Source organism: Arachis hypogaea, chromosome 19 (genome assembly GCF_003086295.3).
Source record: "Arachis hypogaea cultivar Tifrunner chromosome 19, arahy.Tifrunner.gnm2.J5K5, whole genome shotgun sequence".
Lineage (NCBI taxonomy): Eukaryota > Viridiplantae > Streptophyta > Magnoliopsida > Fabales > Fabaceae > Arachis > Arachis hypogaea.
This window is the reverse complement of record NC_092054.1, coordinates 134,733,159-134,744,640: the sequence shown is the minus strand read 5'-3', so window position 1 is coordinate 134,744,640 and position 11,482 is coordinate 134,733,159. Positions and strand designations below refer to the sequence as shown.

Here is an 11,482-nt window from a genome sequence, read left to right as displayed (position 1 = left end):
CACCGAAAGCTTGCATTTGACTATTTCCTGCCTACACTGCTTTAATTTCTAAAATAATCTAAACATTAAGGAATCGGTCACAGTTATCTTCCATGCATCAATCACTATTTCATTTACTTTCTCCATTCGACACCATCGTTCTTGAAAACGAAATATGCACTTACTCTTTGTAGAGCTTCGACTAACACATATTAGAAGGGGCTTATGGTCTGATGCTGTATCCTCCTAACGGGTGATGGTTCTAGCTGGATATTCCTCTCTTAGTGTCATAGAAATCAACCCCCTATCCAATCTCTCCTGGATTGCCCTGTCTTGGCAACTTCTGTTCTACCAAGTGAATTTTCCACCTATGATCCCATATCTACTAATTGTCCACTATTGATAAAGTCTTGAAAATGAATAATGGATTGGGGAGATTTTTCTCTACCTCCTTCCTTTTCATGGTTTGCTGAAAATGTATTGAAATGTTTAATAATTAAATATCTTTCATCCAGAGAAGCAATAATTTCCAGCAACACCTCGTATTGTGTTACTCGAATATGATCTGCACTATGAAAGTGGACTCCAATCACATTCCATCATATATTTCTCTCTGGATTAGTGATAGTAAAAACTACACAAAAGCCCTCTCCCCTTATAACCTCCACATTCATCTCCTATACCCATGCTAGTGTTAATTCTCCCGCCAATCTAACCGATTCTACATGATAGAACTTTGGAAAACCACTCTATTGCAACTGTCTTTCCACAAACGAGGGCTGCTATTTTATTTCGCAAAGGAACAGCACCTTGGGGGAATGGGATATCCTCATCCCTTTGATGTTGTGAACTGCCAGGGTTTTTCCAAACCCCAGCAGTTCCACATGATCATCTTCATGGCCGTTGGATTGCCAAGTTGGGGATGGCACCCTTCTCCCTTTCAGCATTAATTATCTCTAAACTTTCAATATTATCATTTTTCTCATTTTTGCCCCTTTGCTCCGAGGTCCTTTTAACGCCAACAATGCTTTCTACATTGCCCTCAACCTCCATACTACTGGCTGGATGTTTAAGTTTCGTTTTCTTATGGCTTTTGGTTGCTAGTTTCTGAAAACTTCTCATGCAAAAACTCTCCCTTATTCTCCTGTGGTTGATAAGGTTGGTTTTGGCTATATTGAATTTTAGTTTGGAATGTGATGTGTGGTTGCTGGTCAGAATATTTGATAATTTAATTGGTTTGTGTTATTGATTGGTTATGGTTAATGAGATCGATTTGTGGTGATTTTGTATGTAGAGGATTAATTTCTTGGGTGTAGGAATGGTGTGATGGTAGGGATATGATTCTATTTTGTGGCGATTGGTTCGATGAAAGGTCAGGTGTTTAGTTTGTTATTGTTTTCAGAAACTAATAGATTTGCAAAGGATTTAAGTAGATTGACTGGTGTGGGCTTTTTCTTTTGGTTGGGTAGTTCCTAGTTCTCTTCTATTGTTAATGATTTATATTCTCCTTCTGTTCTTCTAATTTCCATCCAAATTGATCTACTTCCAAGTCTGCCATCCATCTTTCTTTCATTGTTTGTTGATCTGCTTATGCATCTATATAGTTGCTACAATTTCTTGTGTTATGGCCTATGAAACCGAGCAATAAATCCATATCCTCTCATACCTCAGAGCAATGTATAAACAATTCAATCAGGGCTGATAATTTGATACTCTGTTTCAGGGTCTTAGTGACATCAAGTAGCACTCTGACCTTTAAAATTCTGTCTTCTTTTCCCTTCATTGAAAAGGTCTCTGCCTCTATAACTTCTCCAACCTTCCCTTTTATTTTTCTAGTTGCCTCCTTTGTCTTGCAATATTTTAGCATACCCCAAAGTTGTACCCAAATCGGGATACATGTATAATCCTCCTCTTCTATTCTCATTGTAGGACTCCATCTCTTTAGGTTGATTATAAATTGCTTAAAAAGTCATGAGGACCTCTTTTCACTCTAATCATATCAGCCTCCTTAGTAAAGAAAAACTGAAAGACATTATCACCATGAGACTTTATCCTGAAACCCTCTAGTTGGTTCCAGATAGTATTGAACGCTGCCTCCACTGTACCAGCATTAAATCCCTTATCTGCCATGAATTTTTCCACTAAACTCCTGGTACAATTTTAATCCTTAATCGCACATCCTCCTTCCCAAACATACAATTTCCTCTTCATCTGACCCAAGGAGTTTTAGATTTTGATTTTTTCAAGTTTCTTCAGCCCGCCATTTAGTAAATTAAGATGTTTGTGATAAATAAGAATTGATTTCTCACTTTTAAATCTCTCAATATATACATTCACAAAAAGAAACTCTCAGACCCTAGGTGGCAGAGACTCTCAAACCCTTAGGTAACGTTTGGTGGAGAAACAGGGACAGAAAGACTAAGACTGAGAGACAGAGACTAAGAGACAGAGATTGAAATAAATTTTAATATTTTGTTTGGTACAAAATGGGAGACAAAAATTAAAACAAGAATAAAATTATAATTTAATTTGTACAAAGGATAAAATTGAAATTAATTAATTGAAATAAAGGTATTTTAGGTATAAAACGTTATTAAAATTTCAGTCTCTATCTCTAAAAATTTTAGTCTCCTGTGTCCCTACTTTTTGGAGGTACTGAAATACTAAAATTTTAGGGACAGAGACAGAAATTTTAATACCAGTCTCTGAATCAACAAACATGATACTAAGTTTCAGTCTCTCAGTCTCTGTCTCAATACCTCAAAACAAACGCTACCTTAGTAGGCAGTGGGCACTAGGTACTGAATCCATATGGCTTTCAAAGGAAAGAACTTTCTTTTTTTTTTTTTTGTGTTTTAGTTTAAAATTAGAAAAGATTGAATTTTTATAAACTTATGAAACTAAAACTTAAGAATTAATAGTTTTTTTCAAAATTTATTAAAAATTATTCTTTAATTCATTAAAATTTAAAGTATTATCAAAAATGCTTATTTCTAAAAAATATATACATAACCTTTTAAAATGATATATAATCTCAAATTTAGAATTTTTCAAAATTTGAAATAACAAACAACACAATCAAATTCAAAAGGTTTGATATATACTTAGATTATTTTTTCAAAATAAAAAACCTTAGTAATGAATTAAAGAATAATTTAAATAAATTTTAAAAAATATTAATTGTTCCTTTTTAGTTTCATAAATTAATGAAAAAGAAAGCATAAGTTTTTCTAAATCTGACTTTAAACATAAAATTCAGATTTCTGTTCTTAGTTTTAACTTTTTATATTTTCTAAATAAAAATATTTTCTTATTGTTCTATACTAATTTCTCGTTCCACTGGTACCCTTAATACAGAAATACATAAGTATCTCAATTTGGAAAAAAACGTAAATAATGAATGTTTTATTTTTTTTATTTTTTTTTTTTAGACTTGAATGAATGTTTGGCAACCAAAAAAAAATATTTAAAAGTGTTTTCTATAGTATTTAAAATTTACTCATAAGATTCAAAATAAAAAAGTAAGTCTTATTTTATTTATTTTAAATATTTTATAAACAGCAAAGAATTTACCATATTTAAAGTGATATATATCATAATATCAACTGTTATGTGATTGTTTGGAGAACATATCTCTTCTTAAATCTGGGTTTGCAGAAATCGAAATACTTGATGCAAGCACTTACGACAGCAAGCAAAATCATGGAATTTTTTTCTCTTTTTTTTTTACAAAAGAATCTTAATAATAAGCACTCAAATTTAGCCTGCTTTATTGCATTAAAATAATCAAAATTCTTTAAGATACTATTTAATTAAATAATTAACTAAATCCATTGAAATCTATTTTTCTTAAATATATTTTGAACATTTAATATTTTAAGCTCTAAAAACTTGTATTTTGATTCATTTTGACCATTACTACCACCTGAGATATTTTATTAAACTTCTTAGGTTTGAACTTGTTGAACAAGCCAGATCACTACTTAATAAGATGTGCATGAGCGAGGTGAGACAAAACACAACATAAATCACAATAATGGAAGATTTGAAGTTACATGGGTTTTGGTTCAGCCCCTTTACTATGAGGGTGGTATGGACCCTAAAGCTGAAGGGTATAGCATATGAGAACATAGAGGAAGACTGGGTCAACAAGAGTCCTGAACTTCTTGAATACAACCCTGTGTATAAGAAGGCTCCAGTGCTTGTTCATTCTGGAAAACCCATATGTGAATCCATGATCATTGTTGAATATATTGATGAGATATGGCCACATAATTCATTGGTTCCTCATGATCCGTATGAGAGAGCTCAAGCAAGGTTTTGGGTTAACTATGCTGATCAAATGGTAAGTTTTTCGAAACACATAATCTGTAAGATTGAATTTATATTATCGGTTCAAAATGTCAAGAATGATGGAATAAATGTTTACAGGTTCCTGCATTATTTGCGGCACTCTACTTCAAATGCGGTGCTGGTGAAGAAAAAGAGAACCCAATAGAGAAGATCTGGGAACATCTCAAAGTTATTGAAGATCGATGCCTAGGTGATAAGAGAAAATTCTTTGGTGGGGACACTATTAATATTGTGGACATAGCTTTTGGGTCACTTTTCAAAGTTTTAGGCATTATAGAAGATGTGAATGAAGTGAAGGTCAGAGATGCTGAGAAGTTCCCTCTCTTGCATTCATGGTTCAATAATTTCAAGAATGTCACAGTGATCAAAGAAAACTTCCCTGATAGGGAGAAAATGTCAGCTACTATAAAATCTATCATAGAGAAGGCGTTGGCATCTTCCTGAGAAGTCATCAGTATGTGATTTTTAATATCACCAAACACCAACCTTTGGGGTTTGTCTTATAATAGTAATGCTTTGTCTACTCCTACATGTAGAGATTTCGATAATTTGTAAGGTTTGCCAAAGAACTTGTAACTTTGTTTGCAATACCTTCTAACCTCAATATGAAATAAAGTCCAACAAGGAAAATTGGGCTTAGTTATAAAATTAGTACTTATATATTCAATATAATTGAAATTATATGAAATATGACTGGAGTTTCCCCTCACAAATTATTTTCTCTTCCGATTCTTTTCTCAAATTCCCCCTCTATTCTCCCTCTTTCTTGATAATCCTACTATTGCCATACTGCATTTTCCTCACCACTAGGTTTCTTGGACCAGTCAGTGAGATTAAACTCTCATGGTTACATTTTACTTGCGCCATTTTGCATTGCCACAAGCCTTTACAAGAACATAATACATTAGTTCTGTATTCTGATGTTACATCACCTGCTGTTGATATACTTAAAGAGTATGAGTGCTACAAAAAAAAAACATCAAGTACTAGATAGGGGATAAGGAGGTACCTTTTTGTTTTGTTCTAAAGAAGCCAGATAGGCTGATCTGTCATGTGTTTGATTGATAAGATTTTGTTGCATGGAACCCGAATTGATGAGTAATCAACATCAGCATATCTGAAAGATTATTGTACCTCACTGCTTCCAGCTAATTCCTCAAAGTGACTAATGACATCTTCAAGTTGAGAAATCTGAGTCATACACTTGACATGCAGTTCATTGGTGTCAAATTGATTTGGTTGCCACTGGGAAAGACCATCCCCAAGAATCTTCAAACCACTTTTCAGCAATTCCACTCCTCTGCTAATTCCATCTGGAAGTTTTCTTTTCTTATTTGATTGGTTCTTGTCATCGATTTCCATGCTCTCGAATCGCTGTCTCTCTTCAGCAATGGCTGAAAACTTACGAACCATCTGTTTCAACATAAGACCTTCTCTTATCAGCAACTCAAGCTGATCAGGGCAAGGTGCAACAGTGAGAAGAGCTGTTTCCTTATTAAGAAATGTTCTGAATGCAGCCATGAATCTCTCCTTGTTTGCCTCCACTCCTGAAACTATATCATATGCAAGTGCTGCATCTTGTGGAACAAACCTCCATAGCTGATTGCACTTTGTGCGAGCGGCAAAATATCCAAATGCTGTCATTGCCAAGTGAATGAATGCCCAGTGCCGCTCTCTCAGAAGAAAGTGATATAATTCCCAAGCAGCACGGCTCTTTGCATCATCATCGCTTTCCAACATTTCCATGTGTATAAGTCCTGACATGAAATGAGCCAAATTCGGTTTGCATATGTATAAATTTGCAGGAGGCTCAGAGTCAGAGATAAAGATATTTTCAACTGCCTTGATGACTTGTCCAATATCATTTGATGCATACAAATGCTTCAGATATGAGATGATCCCTAGAGTTTCGCTGAAAAGCCGTAGACATTGATCCTTGATTGCTTTGTCTTCTGAACTCTTATAGTTACAAGTGATTGAAACCAAAAATTTTAAGGTCCTTGCATCAATATCAGATAGTCCAACCTGGCTGCAGAAAATGGCAAGAATAGTGTTAAAGCTGTATAACATCCTGGTTCAGTGAAAGAGAAACGAATTATTTGTTAAATGTGTGTGTGTGTAACTAATAATAAATGAAAAATTAAACAACGGAATCTAGTGGAAATGAAATACTCACAGAGATTGCAGGCAAGCAGAAAGAATAAAAACTGGAATGCCGAACAAACCAGAAGGGCATCCCAACAATGTTGTTTCATCAAAGTTGTCGATGAAGTCAAAATAATCAGACAAAATTCTTTGTATGGAATTGTTTCTCAATTCATCTGTCAGTAAATCAAATGGAAAACCTTCAGTTAACAGAGAAAAACACAGAACTAGTGAAGACTGTGATCTCCCATCTCCCACAAGGGACATGTACACTTGGTTAACCATTGATTCTGCGCCATGTGTAAGAAGCAAGCATATTGATCTTGCCAACTTTCGGAAGGAAGAATAAGAAAGGAAAACTGATTTTGAGGATGCTAGCACCTTAAGTAATGAACATAGCTTGGTAATGATGCTACTTGCCATCTGTGTTTCAGCATGTCGCAGCACAAAACACCAGCATTCCATAATAACCTCCCAGCAAAGGAAATGCGGATGAAAGAAATTCTCTAATAAGAAAGACTCCAACTCTCCCCAAGCTGTACTTGAACAGATCACAATCATGAAGGTTTTGAATGCTTGCAAGAGGGAACTAAACATAGGCTGCCACACCAGATGTGCAGTCTTTCCAGATCCATACAGTAAAGGAAGTTGCAAAACAAGCATGTGACAGTACACATCTTCCTCACTTAAGATATCCAAGATCCAATGGAGCTTCTGAACTATCGACACTTTGATATCTTCATCAAGCCTAAACGAATACCTGAGGAAGTTAATGAACAATGCAACTCGGCTTATGATTAGTATTCTTGCTCTGTTCATACCTTCACAGGAACTGCAGAAGATCTCACTAACCCATGCTATGTTACAATCAGCAAAAATTGGACCTTCAAGGACAGAAACCCCCTCAGTAGTGAACAATGAATCCAGTACCTCAATCTTTTGTTTCAGTTTTAGTTGATCAGAATGAAGCAGAGACAGTACCAAATCCAAAGTTGTTTCCTCCAGTAGGTCAGTAATTACTGAAGATGCACATTTCAGAAGATTTTCATTACCTATAAAGATCCTAAACGAAGTGATCATCAGGACAGAGTGTGTAATCTCCTTGTACACCGTGTAGGCTTGATGAGGATACATCGAACAGATTTTAACAGCATTAATCAGGAAAAATTTCACAGGCACAAAGACCCTTTTTGCTTCAGTCACGGAAACTGTTTCCTTCAGTGATGAGGACCAAGACTCAGCAGCACACTTCAAAGGCTCGGTTATCAATGCAAGCAAAGTTAACACTATATTTGTCACATTCATGTCAGCAAAACGCCCCCCACCAGTTTGAAGCAGAGAAACAACCCCTTTCCAGGATACGTTAAGAATGTTGACTGAATTGCCACCATCATTTGCAGCAATGACACCAATCTGAGATAGCTTGTCTACGGCACATTTTGTTATGTTGATGGCATGTTTAACATCAGTAGGCCTATCAAGGCTCGATACATTTGCATCACTGGTATCCCAGTTTACCAATTCAGAACGCACCTTGCACAATTTTATGACAGCATCAATGAGGGTATGTGCAACCTTCAATATGTCGGGTCCAAATGATTGGATTTTCTGCTTAAGGACAGAAAAGAGCTATCTTTAGCAAAAGGTAAAAATGTTGGAGAGTAAAATCAAATGGAGAAATTTCATTTAGAATTAGGTGTTATCTAAATTGTTTTCTTTTGAGGTTTTACCTTCTTGGTATTCCTCTACCCTCTAAACTCACTCTTATATATTTCCACTGTTGTACTGACATTATAAAACCAAGTTAGGCAAATTCCAGCTATCTTAATAAATTCAACATTTCCCTGCATAAGTTTGTTCCTGACCCTACGTTTTCCGGTATGTGCACTCCTCCACCTCAACATTCTTATCCCTTATACATAGAACATCTCATAAGGGTCAAAGTTCCAGAGATACACCATAGGATTGATAATAAGTTAATAACTAACAAGTCAATGAAATAAATCTTTCATTGAGCCTGAAGGTTATTTTGACACTACCACACTACCATATTTTGATAATAAAAGAGTTAGACTTCTTTAGGGTTGTGCATGTCAAAAACTTATTAAAATATGACCAGTACCCAATTTTACAGTGTCAGTAGATTGCAGTTCAATCCTAAATCATTTACCACACAAATGTTTATACAAATGTGTGTTTAACCTGCTCCATAATGTCAAGCTTCATATTCAGAGATAAACTGATTACCTTTGCCTCTGATATTGAATCTTTTGTTAGATTTAATGCTTCTATTGTGAAGGTTTCAACAACGATCATCAACTCCTTGTCACCAAAATCAAGGAATTTCAACAAGGCTGAAAAGGTTGATGCAGTAAACATTAGGATCTCCAGAAGAAGCTGCACAATATAAATATAATTAGCTCAAAGAAATTTGATATCGCTAAGAAAATTTTCAAATCAATGTCTCAACAAGACTGAAAATTGAGAACTCTTCAAAGGGCTTTACGAATAGAGAGATTATTATAATAATCAAGAAAAACCTATATTGTGGGAGTTATTTTTATTGCAATGAGAAGAAAAAAATTTTAATTTCATTGAAACTACAAAAGAGAAAAAAACGGATTCAGATAGACAATAAATAATTATTTAAAAAAAATGAAACCAGGTAAGCAATTTTTCTGTGTACTTAAATCAACTTTTTACATGACTTTAGGTTAAGGGCTTGGAATTTGACAAGTAACTCCTACCTTGTAAAATACAGAGCTATGTTCTTCCTCCTGAGACTCTTCTGTTGACAAAAGACTCATTTTTAAATGCTTGCCACACCAGACACTTGCCTAATTAATGAGATCATATTATGAGAATACACATATCATCCCAGCAAAGTTAAGATGTAAGGAGGTGTTGAAAGTATATTCACTTATGAAGACAAATTAAAAAGACAGATAAGAATAGACAAACCTTGGCTCCAAGAGACAGAATTTGTGGCATACATCCGGAAAGGCAAATATCCATGTGTTTTAAAGCCACTTGTAGAATGCTTCCATTTAGCATGCACTGGGTCACATCCAAGCATGTGAAATCCTCCCAAAATGTCAAGCTTGCAGTTAAGGTAAAAGCAACAATATAAACAATTAATAGAGTTCTGAAATAGCATATAAGTCGAATAAATAAAACAGACAAGGTAACAAAAGTTTACTAGTGAGTAACTTCTCTTCCATATGCTTCTTAAAATAAATATTGTAAGTTATATAACGCTTGGTCACCATGAAATTTGTCATTTTAACCCTAAGCATCGAGGACAACCAACAAACTCAAGTAAAGTTAGAATTCTAACTTAAATATATCTTATGAGAATATACCTATTACTAAACAACGTAATCTTACAGGCTGATCATCAATGAGGTAATCAAACCTAAACTCTTGTGGCTTACATGAATTTACCCTAATGCTCAACTCTTAAACTTGCAGTGTTTACTCATAAAATAGTAAACTCAATCATGGAAACCGAGACCGGAACTTATAAACTCATAAAAGTTCAGAAGTTCGCTAGAGAGTTTGAACATATGTCGCATGCTTCATGTGCTTTCATACATATATACAGAGATCCTCACACAACAATGTAGCCAAAACATTCACAAGTATCCAAAATTCTTTACCAGAGAGAAACTAATTTGTTCATTAGAAACCTCCATTCACCTATCAATCCAAATACATAGTCATCCGTTTGATTTCATTTGGCTGGAAACACTCAATAAATTAACAGTCACAAAGCTACTTATTTACAAGAACATAATATTATATAAAATTGAAGGATACTGTGAGGCATTTGACGAGGGAAGTGCATTCAGAATCGGATGCACCGTTCATTTCTAGAGTTACGAGATCGTTGAACAACTGAATACGATCCTCCACAGTCTGTTCCAAATCCAGTTTATCACAAACAAATAAATTAAATCTCTACTTAATCACGCATTATATTAACTAACTAGTTCTACTAGTTCTAGACAGTTTAATAACAATGATAGTAACAATAGCATAAGAAACCAAAATCTAAGATGAGAGAGAGAGAGAGAGAGAGAGAGAGAGAGAGAGAGAGAGATAAGAGGGATTAGGTTACCTCAGAGGATTTAATGGAATCGAGTATGGTTTGAAAACGGTTCCCTTCCGCCATTGATATTTTCCACTCTCCGACTCTCTTCTTTCTTCCGACTGCTATTTTTTCATCTTAATTTATTTTATATCTATCTCCGTATGTATATATGTTATTTTTTTCAAATGAGTGTTTTGCTTTGGTTCCCGGGTTTTCCCGCCTTTTTCAGGTATGGCTCACTCTTTTTGTTTTGTGTTCGGAATTCGGATGATCGGATCTCGCCTCTTCTGCCGTATCCATTATCCAATATATCCATTTACATTTTTGGAAAAAGCAGAGTCTCTCATGTTTTGAAATATATATATAAATTAATCTTTAATATTTGTCTTAGTTAAATAATATAGTCTTTTTTAAATTTAATTCGTAAGTCATTAACAATAACTACTAATATATAACATTAGCACATGTGACCATTAAGTATTTTATTATATGAATCGGACTAATTAATTCCCATAATAAAATATAAAACAATTTCAGAAAAATTTATAAAATCACAAAACAGTTTTTAAAAATTTTAAAAATTTCAAAACAACCCTTTTGAATATTTTTAATTTTTTTTCAAAAATTAACGTCTTATAATATTCTTGTTAATTAAAATAATAAAAAATTACTAAAAATATATAATAAATAAATAATAAAATATATATTAAAAATATCTGTATTTATTAATATTAAAATATCATAAAAATAATATTATTTAATTATTAACATATGATATTTATGTTAAAGTGATAGAAGAATCATAATAATAATAATTAAATCTAAGAAATAATTATATTATTATTTATATACTTAAACTTTAAAAATATCAACACCAAATAAACTTAAAAAAATATTTTTTGTTTAAGTTAA

At 33.7% G+C, this 11,482-nt stretch overlaps 2 protein-coding genes across 3 annotated transcripts; one reads left to right on the top strand and one right to left on the bottom strand.

The window, feature by feature from the left end:
* The first annotated feature begins 3,655 nt into the window (after positions 1-3,655).
* Positions 3,656-5,045, top strand: LOC112776230 (probable glutathione S-transferase). Its single transcript, XM_025820306.2, has 2 exons — positions 3,656-4,324; positions 4,411-5,045. Exons 1-2 carry the CDS (start codon positions 4,016-4,018, stop codon positions 4,774-4,776), a joined length of 675 nt encoding a protein of 224 aa, XP_025676091.1. The 5' UTR covers positions 3,656-4,015; the 3' UTR covers positions 4,777-5,045.
* Positions 4,944-10,877, bottom strand: LOC112776229 (uncharacterized). Of its 2 annotated transcripts, XR_003189882.3 has the most exons (8): positions 10,598-10,877; positions 10,297-10,395; positions 9,439-9,573; positions 9,225-9,314; positions 8,725-8,874; positions 6,509-8,085; positions 5,342-6,361; positions 4,944-5,267 (listed from the first exon to the last, which is right to left on the bottom strand). XR_003189882.3 is itself a non-coding variant. In XM_025820305.3 (7 exons), the coding sequence occupies exons 1-7, from the start codon at positions 10,649-10,651 to the stop codon at positions 5,458-5,460; spliced, it is 3,009 nt and encodes a 1,002-aa protein (XP_025676090.1). In that variant the 5' UTR covers positions 10,652-10,877; the 3' UTR covers positions 4,944-5,457. The 2 variants fall into 2 exon arrangements, 1 of the variants encoding a protein (XP_025676090.1); XM_025820305.3 differs by having other exon boundaries at positions 4,944-6,361.
* Positions 10,878-11,482: the final 605 nt, after the last annotated feature.

Bases quoted from the DNA above. Each gene is read 5' to 3' on its own strand.
- LOC112776230 (XM_025820306.2), top strand. From the start codon at position 4,016: ATGGAAGATTTGAAGTTACATGGGTTTTGGTTCAGCCCCTTTACTATG. The intron at 4,325-4,410 runs GTAAGTTTTTCG...AAATGTTTACAG, and splicing joins TTAACTATGCTGATCAAATG to GTTCCTGCATTATTTGCGGC.
- LOC112776229 (XM_025820305.3), bottom strand. From the start codon at position 10,651: ATGGCGGAAGGGAACCGTTTTCAAACCATACTCGATTCCATTAAATCC. The intron at 9,574-10,296 runs GTATCCTTCAAT...ACTGCAAGCTTG, and splicing joins CCCTCGTCAAATGCCTCACA to ACATTTTGGGAGGATTTCAC. The intron at 8,086-8,724 runs GTAATCAGTTTA...GTCCTTAAGCAG, and splicing joins ATTCAATATCAGAGGCAAAG to AAAATCCAATCATTTGGACC.